Source organism: Cervus elaphus, chromosome 5, assembly GCF_910594005.1.
Source record: "Cervus elaphus chromosome 5, mCerEla1.1, whole genome shotgun sequence".
Classification (NCBI taxonomy): domain Eukaryota; kingdom Metazoa; phylum Chordata; class Mammalia; order Artiodactyla; family Cervidae; genus Cervus; species Cervus elaphus.
The window spans coordinates 100,180,125-100,203,007 of NC_057819.1; the positions used below are offsets into that span (position 1 = coordinate 100,180,125).

General features: G+C 51.4%; 1 protein-coding gene and 1 non-coding gene across 2 annotated transcripts; one reads left to right on the top strand and one right to left on the bottom strand.

Annotated features, from left to right (window-relative positions):
* Positions 1 to 3,441: 3,441 nt before the first annotated feature.
* On the bottom strand, positions 3,442 to 3,514 carry TRNAG-CCC. The gene has a single exon. It is a non-coding gene; the product is annotated as a tRNA-Gly (tRNA).
* A 3,072-nt stretch (positions 3,515 to 6,586) lies between these two features.
* On the top strand, positions 6,587 to 22,025 carry GUCY2D (guanylate cyclase 2D, retinal). Its single transcript, XM_043903763.1, has 19 exons — positions 6,587 to 7,331; positions 7,419 to 7,723; positions 9,640 to 9,991; positions 10,357 to 10,441; positions 10,702 to 10,804; positions 11,192 to 11,293; positions 12,219 to 12,299; positions 13,785 to 13,991; positions 14,087 to 14,243; positions 14,796 to 14,945; positions 15,609 to 15,757; positions 16,267 to 16,430; positions 16,526 to 16,718; positions 16,977 to 17,151; positions 17,448 to 17,546; positions 17,651 to 17,745; positions 17,864 to 17,949; positions 18,085 to 18,196; positions 18,727 to 22,025. The coding sequence occupies exons 1-18, from the start codon at positions 6,596 to 6,598 to the stop codon at positions 18,176 to 18,178; spliced, it is 3,333 nt and encodes a 1,110-aa protein (XP_043759698.1). The 5' UTR covers positions 6,587 to 6,595; the 3' UTR covers positions 18,179 to 18,196; positions 18,727 to 22,025.
* Positions 22,026 to 22,883: the final 858 nt, after the last annotated feature.

The window sequence follows — 22,883 nt, forward strand, 5'->3', positions numbered from 1 at the left end:
GATCCTATTTCCCTAACTAGGGACAGAACCCGGTCCCTCAGCAGTGAAAGCATGGAGTCCTCGCCACTGGACCGCTAGGGAATTCCTTATTTTATTTTTTAAACATGTAAATGTATTATCATTCACTAAAAATATAAAATAAAATATTTTAAAGGAGGGACGCAGATTGTAAAGCAGTACATAAAATGATTTATTTTCTCATATATCCATTTTAAAAGCTATTAACAGCAAGACTTTCACTTTTTACTTACACATTTTTGTAAACTTTCATTTTTACAAGAAACATATGTTATTTCTGTAATCATAAAGAGCAAAATGGTGATCTTAAATTTATTTTCTAATTGAACAGGGGAAAATGATATATTTGTATGTTCCCTCCTCACTCTGTTACAACTGCGAATGAATGGAATCCTGGTTTTCACCTTCTATTTTTTTAGACTCAATGTTCTTTTCTAACTCAAATAGAACTATTTTTTAAGACTTCAGTTCCTCCAGGAGTTGACTGCTGCCCTGAGATTCATGCAGGTAAAGAATTTGCCTGCAATGCAGGAGACTTGGGTTCCATCTCTGGGTAGGGAAGATTCCCTGGAGGAGGAAATGGCAATCCACTCCAGTATTCTTGCCTGGAAAATCCCATGGAGAGAGGAGGAGCCTGGGAGGCTACAGTCCACCGGGTCACACAGTCGGACACGACTGAGCGTGCACGCTGATGAAAGAGAAGAACCAGCACCTGCCAGAGGGGGGCGCTCAACGTATAGCTGCAGTTATTTATAGAGTTGGATTTAAATGTCTTTCCGCCCTCTGGTAACTCTATCAGAACTGCTCCTTTAAAAGATGGCCCCGCCCCTTTGTGTAAGAGGGCAGTTTTGCTTCGGTACTCTACAGATTGAATACAAATTGAGCGGGCAATGGAGGAGAAACATAAACAAGCTCTGGTATGGGTCTCTGGCAGGGAGGGTGAAGTCTGGCTGTGTAATCTGAGAATGAGGACCAGGATGGATTTAAAATATTTTGCTGCCTCTCCTCTTCCCCCAAATATAAATTGGTGCAGTCTCTGTAGAAAACAGTATGGCAATTCATAAAAAACAAACAAACAAACAACAGAAAAATTATCATCTGATCTAGCAATTCCAGTTCTAGATATATCCCCCAAAGAATTGAAAGCAAGGACTAGAACAGGTATTTGTATACCCGTGTTCATCAGTATTATTCACAGTAGTCAAATGTCCAGGGAGGGTTGAATAGATAAACAAAATATGGCCTCTACATGCGTGCTCAATCGCCTCCAACTCTTTGCGATTGTATGTAGCTCCATGGACTGTATGTAGCTCCATGGACTGTATGTAGCTCGCCAGCTTCTCGGTCCATGGGATTCTCCAGGCAAAAATACTGGAGTGTGTTGCCATGCCCTCCTCCTGGGGATCTTCCTGACCATAGATGGACCGGTGTCTCCTGCATTGCAGGCAGATTCTTTACAGCTGAGCCACTGGGGAAGCCCAGTCTCTACATGTAATGGATTATTCAGCCTTACTAATGAAGGGAATTTTGATACATGCAACAATATGCATAAAATTTGAGTACATTATGCTAAGTGAAAGAAGCCAGTAACAAAAGGACATATACTATATGCTTCCACTTATATGAGACACCTAGACTCATCAAATTTATATAGTCAGAAAGTAGAAGGGTGGTTACCAGGGGGTTAGAGGGAGGGGAAATGGGAATTACTGCTTACTGGATAGGGAGTTTCAGTTTGAAAAAGTTTTAGAGATGGATAGTGGTGATGGTGGTGCAACAATGTGAATATATCTAATGCTATTGAATGATATGCTTAAAAATGACTCAAATGGTAAATTTTATGTCATGCATATTTACCACAATTTTTTTTTAAGTTGCTCAGTCATGTCTGACTCTTTGTGACCCCATGGCATTCTCTAGGCCAGAATACTGGAGGGGATGGCCTTTCCCTTCTCCAGGGAATCTCCCCAACCTAGGGATTGAATCCAGGTCTTCCACATTGCAGGCAGATTCTTTTCCAGCTGAGCCACAAGGTAAGCCCTATTTACCACAATTTTTAAAAGTAAAGAAAAAAAATTCTGCTCCTCATTCACTACCTACATTAGTTGTCACTTCATGGACCCTAGGAGGAAATCAGGAGATTTTGGAATAAGCCAAATCAGTCTCTGGGCCTCAGTCTTATCATCTGTGAAATGAAGGAGTGGGATGGAGAATCCATGGTTCCTAGAGATGTTGTGTCAGAAGAAGAGAGATTGGGGGAAATAACCCTTACTTCTGTAAAGAAAATTCGGAGCCCAAGACTATATAAATGAATATTGATACCTACTAGATTTTGAGACTACTACTTTTTTTTCTTTTTTTGCCATGCCATGCTGCATGTGGGATCTTATTTCCCCTACCAGGGATCATACCCCATGCCCCCAGCAATGGAAGCTTGGAGTCTTAAGCTTCTGGATTGCCAGGGAAGTCCAAACATTTTTTTTTCAAACAATAAAAAAATTTTTTTGAATTACCAGATATTTCAAACATACAGAAAATCCCTAAATACAGTGATTTAAGTCCATTTCCATGAGATCTTAACTGTACATTCACTGCTCTATCCTCAGAGGCTAGAATAGTGCCTGGGACATAGCAGAAATTCAGTAAAAGTTTTTGAATGTCTCCTTATATGTCTCTTCATATATAAATAAATGTTAGTTTCTCTAGGGTAATTCTTAACAAATGGAATTGCTTCAACTTTACTGCCAAACAGCCCACCAATTTACACTCTTATCACACATATGTAATACCAATTTGTACTGGTACTACACATGTAGTACATAATACATATGTATTACACATATGTAATACCAACTCAAATTCATACCAACATTTGATATTGTCACACTTTCTTATTTTTGCCAGTCTGATGGATGTTAATGTTATTTCATTGTTTTATCTTGCATTTCCTTTATTAGTGAAGCTGGGCATTTTTCCTTAGGCTTTTCTTATAACTTGCCTATTCATTTCCTATGCCCATTTTTCTACTGGGTTTTAGTATATATGCTGCCAAAGCGAACACTCTACTGGGTTATCTTTTATCATACTCCATATATATTTTGGATACTAACTCTTTGTTAATGTTTTGAAATTTTCTTCTTCTTGTTGGTGGCTCATGTTTTCTCTCTGTGATATGATATTTTTGACCAGAAATTTTAAATTTAATATTTTCAAATTTATGACTATTTTCCATTATGGTTTGTACTTTGTCATGTTTAAGAAATTCTTTCCTATTTTGATTGATGAAGACATTCTTTTTTAAAAAACAATTACTTTAAAAATAAATAAATAAATAAAAACAATTACTTTTATTTATTTGACTGTGCTGGGTCTTAGTTATGGCATGCAGGATCTTTTTTTAGTTGCAGCTAAAAAAAAGGTTAGTTCCCTGACCAGGGATCAAACCTGGGCCCCATGCATTGGGAGTGCAGAGTCTTAGCCACTGGACCATCAGGGAAGTCTCCATTCTCTTTTTATTTAAAAGTTTTTTATTAGCTCTTATTGGGAAATAACTTCAAATTTACAAAATGCTGCAAAAATAAAAATAATATGAAGAACATTCATATACCCTTTATTCACAGTGTTAACATTTAATCGTATTTGTTTATCATTTGATAAATATATATAACATATAGTATGTAATATATAAGACAAAATATATGCACATATATTTTCTGAACTGTTTGAGGGTAAGTTACATACATTATGGTGCTTTACAGCTAAATACTTCAGTGTGTATATCCTACAGATAGGGATAGTACAGTTCAAAATTTACATTGATAAAATACTTTGATCACATCTCCCAATCATATACCAGTGTTATCAATTGACAGATGTTAATACACTTTATAGCATCCTTATATCCCTATAAGCCCTATACCCATATGCAGCTTTAAAAAACCCTTTGGGGACTTTCCTGGTAGTCCACTGGCTAAGATTCCATGCTCCCAATTCAGCGGGCCTGGGTTTGATCCCTGGTCAGGGAACTAGATCCCACATGCTGCAACTAAGTTCAACAACTAAGAATTCACATACCGTAACTAAAGATCCTGCATGCCGCAACTAAGACCCAGTGCAGCCAAATAAAAAAAAGAAAGAAAGAAAAAAAAATCCTTTGTACAGGCTCCAAACTAGAGGCAGGCATTGCATTTAACTGTCATGTTTTAGCTTCCTTTAATCTGAAATATTTCCTCAACCTTTATTTGTCTTTTATGATGTTGACATTTTTGAAGAATACAGGCCCATCCCTTTTTTGAGAAGAATGTTCCTCATTTTGTGTTTATCTGCTATTTCCTTGAGATTAGATTAATGAAATGTACTGGGGAATCCCAGTGGTCCACCTGTCAATGCAGGAAATTCAGGTTCGGTCTCTGGCTGAGGAAGATTCCCTGGAGAAGGAAATGACAACCCACTTCAGTATTCTGGCCTGGAAAATTCCATGGACAGAGGAGACTGGCAGGCTACAGTCCCCTGATGGGTTACAGTTCCATAGGGTCACAGAGTTGGACCTGACTGAACACAAATGCACACACTCTCGGCTGGAACACTGCATAGATGAATATCGTGCAGTATTGGATCTGTGCAGTATTACTGTGTCCTTCTCAGGTTACCATGTCTGAAGGTACACAGTGTCTATCTGCCCCTTACTGGTTGACCAACACTGGTCAAAGTGTTGTCCCAGTTCTCTACTGTCTAATTACAGGTTTTTATTTATTTTTTTGTTCCCTTTCAAACTCATAAGCAATCTGTGGGGTGACGCCTTAAGACATGCAAATATCCTGCTCCTCACCAAAATTTCTGCCTAGCTTAAGCATCTACTGATGATTCTCGCCTGAGCCAATTTTTGTCGTGATGGTTGAAAAATGATTCATTTCAAGTTTAAAATTTTGTTTTTAATGTATGTCTTAACCTGGAATTGATTTTGTGTAGTGTGAGATAGGGATCAAATTCTGTGTCCTCCCTCCCCCTCTCCTATGGCTAGCTAATCAGCTCCATTTGTGGAAAAGCTCCTTCTTAGTCCACTTGTTCATTCGTCAAATTTCCATTTTTGCTAAGTTTGTTTCAGTGCTCTCTATTCTGTCCAGTTGGTTTATTTGTTTACCCCTGCACCAATACTACAGTCTTTTTTTATTATTAAAAAAAAATGTCTATTTGTTTATTTGCCTGTACCGGATCTTAGTTGTAGCACACAGGAGGATCTTTAATTGCACCATTAAACTCTTAGTTGTGGCATGTGGGATCTAGTTCCCTGACCAGGGATTAAACCCAGGCCGCCTGCATTGGGAGCCTGTAGTCTTAGCCACTGGACCACCAGGGAAGTCCCTACAGTGTTTTAATTATTATAGTTTTATAATAAATTTTGATATATAGTAAGGCAAGTATCCCATTACAGCCTTCTTTAAAATTGCTTTATCTGTTTTTGTCATCCTGGCAATTATAGTCATTGTCACAGGTAATTTCCACAACAACCTTCAGAGAGCTTAAGAAACTTTCCCAAATTCACAAAGCCGATAAGGAGGACTCTGAGCCCAAGTCAGTCAAGGTCCAAGTTCTTTCCATTACTTCCTGGAGTTCTGCCTTCTCAGGGGCAAAAGGATGGTTATCTAGGCATGGAGATGTGGAGGCCAGAGAATCAGTGTGGGCAGGTGAGATAAGCCAGATATCAGGCTGGTCTGGGTTTGGTCTCTGGGTGTAGACTTTGCCAGCCAAGGGATGGGCTTGGACTTGGCTGGCAGAACTGGAAACAAGAGTGGAGGGAATAGGACCCTAGGACTGATCACCCACAAGTGTTCGTGGACATATCCTGCGGCTCCCCAGGCCGAACAGGGTAGTGTGGCAGCAGCCTGAGAGGGGGACCTGCGGCTGCTTTTATGTTGGGGGTTATGGTGAGTGGCTTGGGAGGCAAAGAGGGGAAAGAAGCTGGCTGGCTGGCTGGAAGCTAGGACAGAGCCCACCCCAGGAGGCCCCATCCTCCACCAGCCCCTTCCTGCCTGATTAAGAGACCCTAATCAGCTTGGGGAGATTAAGGGCTCTGGCCTGCTGTTCCCACATCCCCCCGCCCGCGCTGGGCCCTGGCAAAGGAGACCTGTGGGAGGGCGTCAGAAGGATCGGCCCTGTGACCCCTCACCCTGGCCCTGGGCCCGAGCCCCGGACTTTCCGGTGAGTGGCAAAGCCCCCTCCACGCGGACTCCAGGGCCCTTCTGCCCGAGAGAGACCATGGAAGGGTATAATAGTGTCCCTACTGACCCCCCCACCCCACCACGGCTCTAAGAAGGGGGAGGGGCAGACAAGGGGGAGCGAAAGCAGGGGTAGTAGGGGTTCAGGGGTACTTCTAGACTATACCCCTGACCCTATATAGAAGTCCACGCAGGGGCGGGAGGCGAGGTATGGAAGCAGAGACAACCCGCAGGTTAATTGCGCTTTGAGAAAGTGTGGTGGCGGGCGGGGGCGGGTGGGGGGTGCGTTGCGGAGAGCCCTAGGAGAGCTCTGGGGGTCGCATTCGTTCATGCTGCTCGGTTGGTGCTCGCAGAAGCCGGCAATGACCGCCTGCACCCTCCTCGCGGGTGGGCTTCGGGACCCCGGACTCTGCGCCCCCACGCGGTGGGCTCCGTCTCCGCCCAGCCTTCCCCCGATCCCGCCCCGGCCCTGGCCTCGGGTGAGGCCACTGCTGCTGCTGCTGCTGCTCCTGCCGCGCTCCGTCCTCTCCGCCGTGTTCACAGTGGGGGTGCTGGGCCCCTGGGCCTGCGACCCCATCTTCGCGCGTGCCCGCCCGGACCTGGCCGCCCGCCTGGCCGCCTCCCGCCTGAACCAGGCGGCTGCCCTGGAGGGCGGCCCCCGCTTCGAGGTCGCGCTGCTGCCCGAGCCGTGCCGGACGCCGGGCTCGCTGGGGGCCGTGTCCTCGGCTCTCACCCGCGTCTCGGGTCTCGTGGGGCCGGTGAACCCTGGAGCTTGCCGGCCGGCGGAATTACTAGCCCAGGAGGCGGGGGTCGCTCTGGTGCCCTGGGGCTGCCCCGGGACGCGGGCGGCGGGCACCACGGCTCCAGTGGTGACGCCCGCGGCCGATGCCCTCTACGCCCTCCTGCGCGCTTTCCGCTGGGCGCACGTGGCCTTGGTCACCGCCCCCCAGGACCTGTGGGTGGAGGCGGGACGCGCACTTTCCACGGCGCTCAGGGCCAGGGGCCTGCCCGTGGCCCTGGTGACCTCCATGGAGCCCTCCGACCTGTCTGGAGCCCGGGAGGCCTTGAGGAGGGTCCAAGATGGGCCTAGAGTCAGAGGTAGGCTCCCCTGCAGGATGTGAGGGCGGGGATCGGTCGTCCAGGGAGCAGAGGACAGAGTCCCTAGCCGGGTCTCTGTGTTCGCAGCAGTGATCATGGTAATGCACTCGGTCTTGCTGGGCGGCGAGGAGCAGCGCTGCCTGCTGGAGGCTGCAGAGGAACTGGGCCTGGCCGACGGTTCCCTAGTCTTCCTGCCCTTCGACACGCTCCACTACGCCTTGTCTCCAGGCCCTGACGCCCTGGCGGTGCTCGCCAACAGCTCACAGCTTCGCAAGGCCCACGATGCGGTACTCACCCTCACCCGTCACTGTCCCCTGGGAGGCAGCGTGCGGGACAGCCTGCGCAGGGCCCAAGAGCACCGGGAGCTGCCCCCGGACCTCAATCTGCAGCAGGTAGAGGGACCAGGGAGGTGGGAAGAGGGGAAGAGAGCCGGGGGAAGAGAGCAGAGAATAGCCAAAAGGGGAGATGGAGGCTGGAGGCAGTGGGAAGAGAAGTGGACAGACCTGAAGGAATGAGAGGAGCATGCAGTCTATGGGAGGGAGGAGGTATAGGGAGAGAAGAACCAGCAACTCTCCCTGTCCTGGGTAATGTAGAGGCTCTGACCTTGCTTGGAGCGTCTTAGTGTATTGGAATTGCTTCCAGAGAGTAGGTAATGAGACATCTCACGGTCAGCCCCAAGGAGCAAACTCTTAACCAACTCTATAGTGCAACATCTTTTGCAGCCTACTTTAAAGTAAACCTACTTCCAACAGGCTATCACCTACAGCTTCTAACAAAGAGCTGGTGTTCTTAAAAGAGAGCCGGAAAAAGAAAGAGAGAGAGAGAGAGCCGGAAGGAGGGGGAATATAGATCCAGCCTCCATGCCCAGTTCAGAGGTGTTTCCCCTGGGGCTTCATCTCAGGTCTTAACTTTTTGAGAGCTTACATCCTGTGAGAAGCAGAAAGGTCCCTGGATGGAGCCAAGGGCTTTTGTGAATATTTAGATTCACAGCTTATTCCCAACAAGCAGCTAATACTCAGGATTCCCTGAGAATAGTGATGAGATGGGATGGAGGGTAGATGAAGAAAGAGAGGCGAGGGAAAGTGTGGGGAACACCCTATTCAGTTCTCAGTAAGTAGCATAGCCACTTAGCTGCCCAAATGAGACCCCCTAGGAGTCACTTGATTCCTCTAACCCTTCCTTGGACGCCCAGACATCCAGTCCTGTCACTTCACTTCAGTCCTGTGCTTCCCAAAAGCCATTTGAATCCATCTACTTTCTCCATCCTCGCTGTCAGTCCCCTGGTTCAGGCCACAGAACCTCTGGTCCAAATTCCCAAATGAAATATCCCAGTGGTCTCTACTTCAACACTTACCTACCCCAGGCCTTCTCCACCCAACAATCCGATCAAATTTCAGACATAGATCTGACTGTGTCATCCCAGTTCAAAGTCTCCCAGTGGCTTCTCTTGCCCTGGAGAGATACAGGTCTCTACTTGGTTTATCAGGTCTGTCTTCCTCTCTCTTTCTTCTTTCTTGAACTTCAGTTAGACTGATCTCCTTTGCGTTCTCCAGATGTGGTCTTCTCTTTTGCTTCTGTGTTACTGGCTGTGCTGTTCTCTCTCTCCTGTCCCTACACTCCCCCACGTATTTCTGATTCATCCCCTGAGGGATGTTCACTTCTGGAAACCCCTTCCTTCTCCCCCAGCCTGGCCTGGGGCCCTCTTTCCTGTCTCCTCAGCTCCCTCAGTTACCCCCACCCTCACTCCTTAACATCCCTCCAGATGAAAGATTCCTTGAGATAGGGACTAGATTCTTCGAGATATGGACTCTGTCTTAGATCCTGGTATATCCCTAGTGCGAGATGGGAACTGGGAATAATAGAGAAGCTCTATAAGATCAGGTGATTGCCTCGGGGAAAAGAAAAGAAGGAAAAATAGAAGCCAACCAAAAGACAGCAAAGAAGGCTTTCGGTGAATAATAGGTAACAATTTTAAAAATATATGCAGGGCAACCAAAAGGAGAGGAAAGAGAGGAGATGTAGGTGATGGAATCAGAAGTAACGAATGATAAGAAGACCTTAAGAATCCTGAAAAGAGGGAAGGGCAGTGGCAAAAAGAGATGGGATAGCCAATTAGGGAGAGGAAGAGAGAACCAATGGAGAAAAAGGAAGAGAACCAATGGGAAGGATATGGAACCACTAACTAGGAGATGCAGTCAATTCACAGAGGGCTTGAAGGGCCCAGCAGAAGAATAAGCAGGGACAGCAAGTCCCTGTCTTTTTATGGGCCTTGACCCTGCAACCTGAGGCCCCTACCCTTCTTCCCCAGGTATCCCCTCTCTTCGGCACCATCTATGACTCAGTCTTCTTATTGGCTGGGGGTGTTGTGCGAGCACGGGCAGCCGCAGGTGGTGGCTGGGTGTCCGGAGCGGCGGTGGCCCGCCATATCCAGGATGCCCGGGTCCCTGGCTTCTGTGGGGCCCTGGGAGGAGCCGAAGAGCCCTCATTTGTGCTACTGGACACAGATGCCACTGGGGACCAGCTGTTTGCCACATACGTTCTGGACCCTACCCAGGGCTTCTTCCACTCCGCTGGAACCCCAGTGCATTTTCCTAAAGGTGGACGGGGGCCTGGGCCCGACCCCTCGTGTTGGTTCGACCCAGACACCATCTGCAACGGAGGTGAGGGCGAGCATCCCAGCCCCCACTGGGACAGTGACCATGAACCCTCCAGAAAATGGTGAGAGTGAACTCTCATCCCGTAACTCCTGTTGGAGGCCCTTCCAGGTCCTCCTCAGAGACCCCTGGCTTGTGCAGGACCCCTCTATTGCAGAGCCCCTGGAGCCCTTTTGGAAGCTTTTTAATATTCCCAAGAACCACCCTCCCACCTTTTGCAAGACCCATGACTTTTCCCTGGATCCTGTTCTGAGCACCCATCCCCCTTTCCTGGAGCCTGCAGGGTTTGACAGGACCATACCTCCCTGGAGAGGGTGCCCCTCTGCCCCCTGCCACGGTCCCCAGCCTCTCTCCTCTCACTGCCCCTCCAGGAGTGGAGCCCAGCATCGTCTTTATCGGCTTCCTCCTGGTGGTTGGGATGGGACTGGCTGGGGCCTTCCTGGCCCATTATTGTAGGTGAGTAGGGGAGTGAGCTGAGTAGGAGATGTGCTTGGCTCTCCACCTGCAGGAAATGGGCAACTGTGCAGCAGACTGGGCCTACTCAAGAGTAGATGAAGGGAGAAGTGGAGAAGGAAGGAGGCCTGCAGGGCTGGTGGAGTCCAGGGGATGCGTGATCTGGGGGTGACTGCCCTCCCCTGAGACAGCATTACCCCCCAATTGGCCTCCTCTCATGGACCTTGGTCCCCTTGGCGAAGATGACTTCCTTTCTCTACCAGGCACCGGCTGCTTCACATCCAAATGGTCTCCGGCCCCAATAAGATCATCCTGACTCTGGACGACATCACCTTCCTCCACCCGCATGGGGGCAACTCTCGAAAGGTGGGGGAGGTGGGGAGCCAGGAGCCAGCTGTCCTCCCCTGCCTGGGTCAGCCCCCACCCCAGCCCCCACCTGGGAAGGCCTGCTTTCTGCCCTCGCTCTGTCCCAGGTCTGAGCGCTGGGATAAGCCCCCTCACATGTGCAATGAGGGTATCAGCCCCTGTCCTGACCACTTTCCTGAGACAGTGTGAAGCTCCAACAAGAAAATGAATATGTTTGTTTTGTAAGCTGTGAAGCATTCTGTACATGGGAAGTAATGTCATTATCACCTTCTCTAATTAAGGTTTCTTCCCTTCCCTTCTATAATCCCCAGAACTCAGCCTGACCTCAACCCAGGACTCTGACCCCACAGTGTATTTTGATTCTGTTCTTTGATCTCTATCCTCCAGGTGGCCCAGGGGAGTCGAACCAGTCTGGCTGCCCGCAGCACATCAGATGTTCGCAGCATCCACAGCCAGCTCCCGGATTACACCAACATTGGCCTCTACGAGGTGAGCATGAGCCCCAGGCAGACTGAGCTCTAGTCCTGGAGACAAGCCGAGGAAGTGGGGATAGGAGCCCAGGATGGGAACCCCGAGAGGGTTTGGGGATTCCTCCTCAAAGGGGAACATCTGGGAAGCCTTCCTGCTGGGGGATTTCCCCTTAGCCATCATCCAAGTGATGACTTTTCAAAGGCCTATCACAGTGGCCTAAAGACTGGAGGCCTGGGACTTCCCTGGTGGTCCAGTGGTTAAGAATTCACCTTCCAATGCTAAGAGCTCAAAAAACAAACAACAACAAAACCTCCAAAAACAACCCCCCCCCCCAAAAAAAAAGAAGCAAGGTTGTAACAAATTCAATAAAGACTTAAGAAAAAAAGGCTGTCTCTGACTCAAGCCAGACCCACGTCTTGACCACACCCAGCATTTCTATCCCATTCAGATCAGTCTCTGGAACAGCAAGACTTACACGGGGAAAAAGAAAGTCACAAAAGGGTATTAGGACCTTAACTATGAAGTCTGCAAATCTGAATGTGGTGGGATGGGTGGGAGACAATGAGATCAGATTCAGGGACAGCCAAGAGAACTTGGCTAATCAAGAGGGAAGGAGATTTAGAGCAAACATCAAGCTCCTTGCTCCTGATGCTCCTTTAGTTGTGGTACTCGGGCTTCTCATTGCTGTGGCTTCTCTTGTTGTGGAGCATGGGCTGTAGGACACATGGGCTTCAGTAGTTGCAGTTCCCAGACTCTAGAGCCCAGGCTCAGTAGTTGTGGCACGTGGGCTTAGCTGATCCATGGCATGTGGGATTTTCCAAGATCAGGGATCAAACCCATGCCTCCTGCATTGGCAGGCAGATTCTTTACCACTAAGCCACCAGGAAAGCCCTCATAGCGTTTTAAGAAACCAAATTCTAAATTACTCCTATCTCTGCTCCAGGGAGACTGGGTTTGGCTGAAGAAATTCCCGGGAGATCGGCACATAGCTATCCGCCCAGCAACCAAGATGGCCTTCTCCAAGGTGGGAGTGGGTCTATGATGGGGTGTGGGGTGGCTGTCATTTCTTCCCTCCTTGCCTTCTCTTTGCAGCTGAGTCCAAGTAGGCCCCACTGTGGGGGAGACCAAGAGCTCTCAATGAAGTGTCCCCTACTCTCTAAAGCAGGTTTCCCATCATGCTCTTACAACACTAGCTCTTTCTTTTGAGATGTTTTTATCATAATTTGTCATCGTCTGTTCACCTGTGTGGGCTTGCTTATTTCTTATCTTCCTCCCTCCCTGAACTGTAAGCTGAGTGAGAGCTTTTTCTTTATTCCCTCCATTGTGTTTCCAGCACCCAGCACAGTGTCTGGAACATTAGAGACACCCAGCGAATGTTTGTTGAGTGAATGACAGAAAATAAATGGCCTTCCAGTTCTGTAAGACTGCTTGTGCAGCATGGCCCAGTTGATGCATACTGAGGGAAGTAGAAAACTGGCAAGGAGGCTATAAACTGACTTATTCTGGTACTTCCAACCTTAATGCCCCCCTTACTCCTAAAACCGTACAGCCCTGGCCTGGCCTCCTTCACAGATGCCTCCCAGAAGCTTTGGGTCACAGCTGCAGAATGACTTAAGTGAACTACCAGTAGTCAACAGAGTAGGTCACCATTTAATAACAGGCATTTAAGATGAAAAGAAGCCCCTTGTGAGGCCAAAGAAAAGCTAGCAAGGGCACCGGTCACTCACTAGCCTGCATTTTTTCAGCCAGACGGTGAGGGCCTCTGTCCTCCTGGGTGGGTGTGACCTTGTTGATGGCTCCTCTTGGACACAGCTGGACTGCTTAGTCCTTCCCTAACTTGGGGAACAACATGATGGGGGTCTCAGAAATATCTGGTGCAATGATGTTACCAAGCAGAGCGGCCCTGGGCTGAGTCCCTAGGATAAGCTATTTTGGGGACTTTTGAAAGCAGTACAGTGTCTGCCTGATTCTCCCCCAAGGGGCTGTTGTATCAGAAGTGGGGGTGGTACCAGGAGCTTCTCTTTCATCAGGTGTTTTCCTTTAAGACCAAGCAAGTTCAGAGTTTTATGGTTAATAAATCAGAATCTGCTTGGGTCCTGATTACCAGGGCAAGGTTGTCTTTTCATTCATATTTTTTAAGTTAAACCATGTTCAGGGACTTCCTAGAGGTCCAGTGGTTAAGACTCCGCGCTTCCACTGCAGGGGGCGCTGGTAAGGCCCGGGAGAACTAAGATCCCCGCAGGCCTCGCGGTGGGGCCAAAAAAACAAAATCAAAATCACGTTCAGTGTCTGAACGGTGGCCTTTGACTATGTTGTCTTTTCCAGAGGGAGAAGTTACTGTAGAAGGAAGCCCCTTAGATGCCCTATAGACCTTTCCACTCACCATTCTATCTTATCTTCCGATCAAAGCCAGACCTGAATAACATCTTCCGCTCCACCCACCTGGCTCCCAGGACAGAAAATGCCTGTAAACTGCTCCCTCTCCAACCCCCAACCCCCAACCCTACAGATCCGGGAACTCCGGCATGAAAATGTGGCCCTCTACCTGGGGCTCTTCCTGGCGGGAGGAGCTGGCGGCCCCGCGGCCCCCGGGGAAGGCGTGCTGGCCGTGGTCTCGGAGCACTGTGCCCGTGGCTCCCTACAAGACCTCCTCGCCCAGAGAGACATAAAGCTGGACTGGATGTTCAAGTCCTCCCTCCTCCTGGACCTCATCAAGGTGTGCGTGTGGGGGAGAGTGGGTGGGATGCAGCGGGGAGGAGCCAGAAGGGGACCCGCGTGGGCTGAGTCTGCCCTTTATGCCACCCTTTCCAGGGAATAAGGTATCTGCACCATCGAGGGGTGGCCCACGGGCGGCTGAAGTCACGGAACTGCGTGGTGGACGGGAGGTTCGTGCTTAAAGTCACCGACCATGGTCATGGGCGACTGCTGGAGGCGCAGAGGGTGTTACCGGAGTCACCGAGCGCGGAGGGTAGGCGTCCCCGGCTGCCTCCTGCGCGGACGAGCATCCCCCGCGTCCCCATTATTTCAAGCGCCTCTTCTTTCCTCCTTCCCTCGAACTCTCTCCATCTCACATCCACTGGAAGCGACTCCTGAGACCGAAAAGGTCTAGATCTCTGAGACGAAGAGAGGGAACTCTGTGGGTGGGGAGGCGGGGCTTGTTTGGGGGCGGGACTTGTTAGGGAGGCGGGGACTTGTTAAGGGGGTGGGACTTGTGCCCGAGGGCGGAGCTCCTGCCTCTGCTTGGGGTCCTGCTTCAAATGGGGCTTTACCTAATGGTGGGGCTTGTTTCCAAGGGACCAAATCTTCTCTGGGCACCGCTTTGTCTAAAGGGCAGGGCTGTTTCCGAAACCTGTTCTGGGTTTCTGGTAGTTTCTCTTGGGGATAACTGCGGGCAGTAAGGTCAGACACAGGCTGAGAGGTTGAGTGGGGGGCGAGTTTGGGCTTTCTGGTGAGGGTGGGGGGTCTGTTCCCAGAGCCTCCGTGGCTCTCCGCCTGCCCACGCCCCCTTCCCCGACCTCAGACCAGCTATGGACAGCCCCGGAGCTACTTCGAGACCCAGTCCTGGAGCGCCGGGGAACGCTGGCCGGCGACGTCTTCAGTCTGGGCATCATCATGCAGGAGGTCGTGTGCCGCAGCGCCCCCTACGCCATGCTGGAGCTCACTCCCGAGGGTACGGCCGCCCCTCGCCTGGCGTTGCGACTAGAGAGAGACCCAGCCTCGCTGGGTACTGACAGTTACTTATGTGCGCCTGAAGGATCAGGACAGTGGAGAGCCAAGCATCAGGATGGGAGGGGCGACCTTTCAGCGCCCCATGGGTTTCCTCTGTTCTAATCCTGGACCCCTCCTGCTCCCCCAAGGCTAGTAACACATTCCTGTCTGGTTCTTCGGGGCCCCAGGGAGAGAGCAGGAGAGGGGAAGTGTAGAAAGAGAGCAGTTGGATCTAGTTCAAGTCCATATTATCATCTATGGTGGTGGTGGTGGTTTAATCACTAAATCGTGTCTGATTCTTTGCGACCCCATGGACTGGAGCCCACCAGACAGTAAACAGAACTACTTGATCAGTCTAACCTCTGCTTTTCTTATGTGCAATAAATAAGGCAGCCTCTTTGCCTGACACCTCTTACAGCCCCCTGCCCCCCCCCCCAAGGTTCAGAGCCCTCTTATTGCTCCAGAGTCACCTCCCATGCTACATTTCCTCATCTACTGAAGCTCTGATTTAAAGGAACCCCCGACCATTTCCAGTCCCCTCGTTTCAAGCTTCAACAATCAGGCCAGAGTCAGAGGTGGCTTCTCTTCTGGTCCATCTCCTCTCTTGGTCCCTTCATGCTTCCAGAAGTGGTGAAGAGGGTACAGAGGCCCCCTCCACTGTGTCGGCCCTCCGTGTCCATAGACCAGGCGCCCATGGAGTGCATCCAGCTGATGAAACAGTGCTGGGCAGAGCAGCCAGAACTTCGGCCCTCCATGGACCGCACCTTTGAACTGGTCAGGGACTGGGCTGGGCAAAGGCTGGGCTGGGCACTTGCCAGAAACCTGGGGTGGGGCTGGGGGCTGCTGAAAGGCAGACTGGCAGGATTTCTGACCTTCCAGGCTACTTCCTAAGGCGTTGCCTGAGGACTAAGGGTTTGGTGGTGACAGTTAGAATGGGGGCTGTGGAGACCTTTGGAGTTGGAAATGGAGCTCTGGATGGGAGAAAAATTTAATTCAATTAAAATAACATTTATTAAGTATGTATTTGGTCTGGTGTGGGAAAAAGACCCTTGGCTTGGGAGTCCAAAGACAGGGCTGGTTTCAGCACCTTGTCAATTATTAACAGAAAAGCTGACCTCCAAATAATGTGTGAAAACACAGTGCCCAGCACGGGGTGAGGTGTGGGCTTGATGAGGATGAGATGAAAGGGGGTATGGCCAGAGGATCAGGTATAATATGGCTGCATGAGAGGGGCATGGCAGCCCAGGTCCCCAGCGGCCCCACCAGCTTCCTCCTACTACTAGTTCAAGAGCATCAACAAGGGCCGGAAGATGAACATCATTGACTCGATGCTGCGGATGCTGGAACAGTACTCCAGTAACCTGGAGGACCTGATCCGGGAGCGCACAGAGGAGCTGGAGCTGGAAAAGCAGAAGACAGACCGGCTGCTCACACAGATGCTGCCTCCGTGGGTGTTGATGGGGAGAGATGAGTGGGGAGGACAGCTGGAGTCCAGCCAGCCTTGGGTGGCCTCCAGGCAACCTCACCACCTGCCATCCTCAGGTCTGTGGCGGAGGCGCTGAAGATGGGGACACCTGTGGAGCCCGAGTATTTCGAAGAGGTGACACTGTACTTCAGTGACATTGTGGGTTTCACCACCATCTCAGCCATGAGTGAGCCCATCGAAGTGGTAGACCTACTCAACGACCTCTACACGCTCTTCGATGCCATCATCGGTTCCCATGATGTCTACAAGGTGGGGTGTAGAGGGGACAAGCCCTCCTTCAGTTTCCCCAGCCCCCAGCCCTTCTTGCTCAGGCCCCAGACCCACTATCCAAGTCCACCAGCACAGTCCTCTTTCCCAGCCCTCCTGTTCCTTTTCTCTGCTTCCAGTCCCCCACTCAGTCCCCCATCTGGAAGGCCCCCAGGATCTCTGCACTCACCCCAGTTTAGGCCTCCTGACCAGGGACAGTGGCATTGGCAGGGGAGGCTCAGTACTGAATTCTGGCCTCAGGTGGAGACAATTGGGGACGCCTACATGGTCGCCTCCGGGCTGCCCCAGAGGAACGGGCACCGGCACGCGGCAGAGATCGCCAACATGGCTCTGGACATCCTCAGCGCCGTGGGCACCTTCCGCATGCGCCACATGCCGGAAGTGCCCGTGCGCATCCGCATTGGCCTGCACTCGGGTAACTCTGTCCCCGCACGGGGCCCCCTGCCCCCCGGGCACTCCAGCCCCTCTCCCTAGTGCGGGCAGGGCTCCGCTTTCCTGGATAAGAGCAAACTCTTGGAGGGGGCGGGGGGAGGGGGGAAACTTGTTTTGAAGCCACCTTTTCACACCAGGGGCTCCATGGTAATTGGGAGGGCATGCTTGAGAGGGTGTCTTTGGGGAGCCAGTGGCGATTCTGGGAGTGCGAAAGACTACTGAGCCCTACTAGGTGCCGCCCGGGGCCCGCAGGCCCGCCAACCCTGCGCCTCTCCGCAGGCCCGTGCGTGGCGGGCGTGGTGGGCCTCACCATGCCCCGGTACTGCCTGTTTGGGGACACGGTCAACACTGCCTCGCGCATGGAGTCCACCGGGCTGCGTGAGTGTGACGGGGTGGAAGGGGCAGGGTGGGGCGGGGGCGCGGGAGGGTGTCCCCCGAGGTCACAGTGTCCCCCGCGCTCACCGTGTCCCCCGCTCTCCCAGCTTACCGCATCCACGTGAACAAGAGCACCGTGCAGATCCTCTCCGCCCTAAACGAGGGCTTCCTGACTGAGGTGCGGGGCCGCACGGAGCTGAAGGTGAGGCCGGGCCGGAAGACACGCTTCCACTTTGAGCCGGACCGCCACCGGCCCTCACCCCAGCCCCCGGCCCTCACCCCAGCCCGCCTGAGCCCTCCCGTCCCCCGTGTCTCCCCAGGGCAAGGGCGCAGAGGAAACGTACTGGCTGGTGGGCAGACGCGGCTTCAACAAACCCATCCCCAAACCACCGGACCTGCAACCCGGGTGAGGATCCAGCATCCGTGGGTGAAGACCGAGTTACCCCCTCGGTCCCCTCTCCCGACTCCTGCTCAGCACCGCACCGGCAAAGCAGGGTGGGTGGGTTTTGTCCTCCTACCGCCTATTCTCCCTTCCCCACAGGGCCAGCAACCACGGCATCAGCCTGCATGAGATCCCCCCTGATCGGCGCCAGAAGCTGGAGAAGGCGAGGCCAGGCCAGTTTTCTGGGAAGTGAGGCTGGGTCTGGAACAAGGTACTGCACCCCCCTTCCCAGGCTCCTAGGCCCCTCAGACCCCGGGGACTACACATGCTTCCCAGAGGACAGACAACCCTTCCCCTGCCTGAAGACCTAGCCCTGCCTGCATGCAGAACTTCCCACTCAAGCCAGCAGTCCTTCTCTGACTTGGTGGGCCCAGGCTGCTTGCTAAACCCAGACATTTCCCCTGGGAGGGAAGCACCAGCCACAGGGATTCTGGTTTTGGAGCTCTGGAGTGCTCCAGGAATCCAGACTTGGGAATACCTTTAAACATGACCTTCTGGAACTTTCACTCTGACCCCTTCTCCCCCTACTGCATTAACAAGCCCTTCCTCTGGGCCTCTGGAACTCAGTGATCCTAGGATTCACCAGAGGACCAGTTGACTGTTGCCTCCAGAGCTCTGTTCCAGCAGATACCCGGCCCTCTGCCCTCCAGGAAACTGATCCATGATTCTCCCCTACGGAGGAGAATCCTCATGACTCCTGTCCACGACGATTTCCCTCTGAGACCCTCCTCTTTCCCTCAGGATTATTCCGGAAGGTCCTTTTCCTGAACGTTGCTGCTGTAGGTGACCAAAAATCTGGCTAATACCAGTGACTTCTATCCAGCTCTGCCTCAAAGGATTCTGAGCCTTTACAAGAGCTGGTTGCAAACCAGTTGTGTGACTTTGAGAAGGCCTCATGCACTCTCTGGGCCTGGGTTCTCTTTTGGTGGTGAAATGAAGAGTGGCCTAGGTGGTTTCTGCACACCCCAGCTCCGACAACTGGGCTTCTGAGTGGTTGGCCTTGGGATATGGGGCACGGGGCAGGTGGCCTGCAGCCCCAGTGATCCTGGGCCCATCAGGAAGGCCCCAGGAAGGAGGATCTGGGATTGGATGTCCCAAGCCCAGAGGAGGTGGAGCCCGCCTATTCCACCAGCGCAGGGGTTGTCACGTGGCCTAAGGATTCCAGGGCTTCTATTTAGCCTCAAGGATCCTTCCCTTCTCCATTCTCCACCAGCTGAAAACTGCCTCCTTTGGTGGCATCACCACACACCTTGCCCAAGTGCAGAGAAAAAAAAGCTTGGTTCTTGGCTTTGGGGAAAGGAATGTAAACAAACTGCACCAAACCTTTACTAACCAGAACACCCAGGAATAGTAGTATTCTCTGTTTAACTGGGCGCTACTGAGCAGGCAGTTGGATGGAAAATCCTTCCTGGTTAGATCTTTGCCACAAGCATCAAGCCATCCCATCCTGGTGGGTCTCTAGCTGAAGTTTCTTTTGTGGTACTTTGATATCCCAGAGCCTGGGCTTTGGCATGTTGGACTCTGGGTGGCCTTCACTGTGGCTTCAGACCCTGGCAGAAGTTAGCAGCAGCTGCAGCCACTCAGGCTGTCTCTCTAGGTAGTGAGCCTCCAGTCCCTGCGGTGTGTGAGCAGAACTGGAGATAGCTGTGAGCAGGGATAGTACCATCAGATGGACTCTCTAGGTGGAAGGTTGGACTCAGTCCTCACCACACAGTGTGGCTGGGGGGCCAGCAGCAGTGACATCACTGGGAGCTTCTTAACAATACAGCATTTCAGGCCCCGTTGTATGGAAACAGAATCTACATTTTAACAGAGTTGAACAGAGTTCCTTGAGAGTATGTATACATACTTTAAAGTTTCTGAATCATTGAACTAAATGATCTTAGGAGCTCTAAAATCTCAGAATTGTTGAGAGTGGATGGCTGAGAAATACTGGCATAGGTTGCCATTTCCTTCTCCAGGGGATCTTCCTGGCCCGAGGTCAAACCCAAGTCTCTTGCGTCTCCTGCACTTTCAGAAGGATAGTTTACCATTTGCACCACCTGGGAAGCCAGAATTTCTAAGATTTCATAAGAACCAGGCTAGAAACTAGTCTCGAGACTTGTCTGGCCACTGGAATGGTTTTATTTTTGTCTTGAGCTAACATTTAGAAATCAACACAGGCCCCATTGTAAAAATGTCTACCAAATTTCCTTCTTTTCTGAAATCAAAAGCCCCACACAGGGGTAACTGCAACTTCCTGCTGGAGCTAAAGAGCAACCGTTTTCCCACCCCACCACTCTCTCCAGGGTTTCACTCTTCCATTCTCACAGTGCCCACCACTCCCCATGGACTCCAGAACACCAGGATTCTCTGAACTTATGTTCCTGTCAGGTGCCTGTAGACATCAGACCCCAGGACCCTGGAGTAGCTGATGTTAGGACTATGGACGAGCCTGGGGGTTGAAGGGTTGCTTTGCCTGACCCGTGAAACCCACAAACTTAGTGGTCTTTTCCTCCTTCCTAAAGGCAGAGAAAGAAGGGAGAAGAAACCTAAGATTCAGCAGCTACAGGTTCTGGTTACTTAAGGTGGTGCTGCTATAGGGAGTAATATGGTATAATTTAAAAAGCATTTTTAACCAAGTTCGGAGATGATGAATTAAGGATTTCTTTTTTTTTAAACCCTGATGCACGCGCACACACACAGTATTTTTTAAATTACCTACATTCTGAAACATCTTTCTTTAGATTTTCTCTGTACTTAGGTTCCAGGGATTGAAGGCCAGCTCTGCATTGCTGGTGCTGGACCTGACATGTGGACATAGCTTTCTTTCCCCTGCCTCTTCCCTCCTTCCCCCCCACCCCACTTTTTTCCTCCCAGCCTGTGTGGGGCCTAGGACAGTTACTAGCCTGTGATTCAGGGGAGCTTCAGGAAAAAGTTGACCTGGGGTTAGGCGGAGGAGGATTGATGCAAATAGGCGGAGGCGGGGCACCCCCAGAGGGGAAGGAGGATGAGCTGGGGCCGAACCTTGTTTGGGACAGAGGTGGGGCAAACAGGGCTGAGCCAGTTCCTTCCCATTGTCAACTCAGCCTTGTTCTCAGGTGCATGCTCAGTCTCTCAGTCGTGTCTGACTCTTTGCAACCCCATGGACTATAGCCTGCCAGCCTCCTATTTCCATGGAATTTTCCAGGCGGGAATACCGCAGTAGGTTGCCATTTCCTCCTCCAGGGGATCTTCCCATGGAGGATCAAACATGTGGAGGACCCCTGGACATAATGATCAAACCCATGTCTCCTCATTGGCAGGTGGATTCTTTACCACTGAGTCACCTGGGAACTCAGTCTGAAAGGAGATCATGCAAGTGACTGGGGGAGAGCCTGGTAACGGAGAGGCCTGTCCTCCCCAGTCTGGAGAACTCAGGGACCACCCACCCTAGAGCTCAGAGGGCTGGTGGGAGTGGAGGAGGGAAAAGATCAAGACATGGTCTCCTCTCTGCTCCTAGTCTCCTCTCTCTGCCTGGCAGTTTCTCCCTGTCTTTCTCCTCCATTTTCATGGAACCTTTTCCTGGGCCCAGGCAGTCTCTGAGAGCGCTACTGCCCTCTGACCCAAGTCCTGTCCACCTGGTCACCCCTGTTGTTCCCGGGACCCCAGCTCAGAGAGTACCCGGCTTGGCCAGTAGGCTCCCCTCACCTTTAGCCATGTTTACACTACCTCTGCCACTGGCCTTGCCTTCAGGATGGCGCTGTAGCCAGGACCAAAGATGGCCGAAGCCGGGATCTCCCGCAGCTGCTGCTGCTGCTGTCCCCACCCTGTAGCTGGGACACATCACGTCCTGGGGCTCACCTGGCACCTTTTGTCTGTGCTGCTTCTCAGGGACTGGACTCTGCTCCCCACCCCCACCTGCAGTGGACCCCAGGGACCCCCTCTGGGGGCTCTGGAACTGTGTTTTGTGGCCATGTTCACCAGGATCTTCTGGACTGTGTGCTGTGGACACCAGGCCACATGCCATGGTGTTGGGTCCTGGGAGGGTGGGGGCTGGAATAAAGGTGTGCTTTCTTCCATTTCTTGGTATGTGGTCCTTTTGGCCCAGGTGGTCTGAACACTCCCATCCCTGGAATGTTCGAACCTGGCATTGCATTGCCAGGGAGGATTTCAGATATGGGGTGAACCCTAGAGATGGCCCAGGCAGGGGAAGGTGATCTCAGGACTTTAACCCCACAGGACCCCCTCTGCTCAGGGGGTCTGCTCAGAGGGGACAAAGCAGGGAAGCCACAGGACTTTCAGGCTTCTAGAAAAGACCAGGATCTCTGAGGCTCTGGAAATGGGTAACTGGCTTCATCCTTTGGTCAGAAGCAGGAGAGAGGAAGGAAGAGAAGGACAGAGCTTGTCCATGGCCAAGACCTGAGAGTCATGGAAGCCAGAATCCAAAACTAAAGGATCAGTTTTGGAAACTTTTCCCCCAAATGGGAAAGTTGAGGTCCACTGGTCTCTGGACAAGGTCTCATCAGCAACCCATACTCTACCTCCAATCCTCCCAGAGTCTGGGGCATTAGAATAGGATAGACCATCCCAAAGCCACCCATGTGCAACCAGTCCATTGGTCATCCATTCTCTTTGAGCCCAACATCCCTACTGCCCCCAGGCTGTTTTTCTGACATGATGACTCGTAATGGCCATCAGGTGTTCTGCCTTCCTAGCATCTGTGTGCTGGGCATCCATCATTGCCCCATTCTCCGTCCTTGTGCAACTGACTCAGACCTCCCCACCCAGTCCTGCCACATCATTCCATTCCTCTGGCCACCGGGATTGCTTCAAGGACAAGTGATCCAGGCCGGGCAAACAAGGCTTCGCATTGAGACATTGCTAGAAGCTGAGGGCAGCGTCGCAAGAGGATGTGACACTGAGTGGTCTTGCCACCA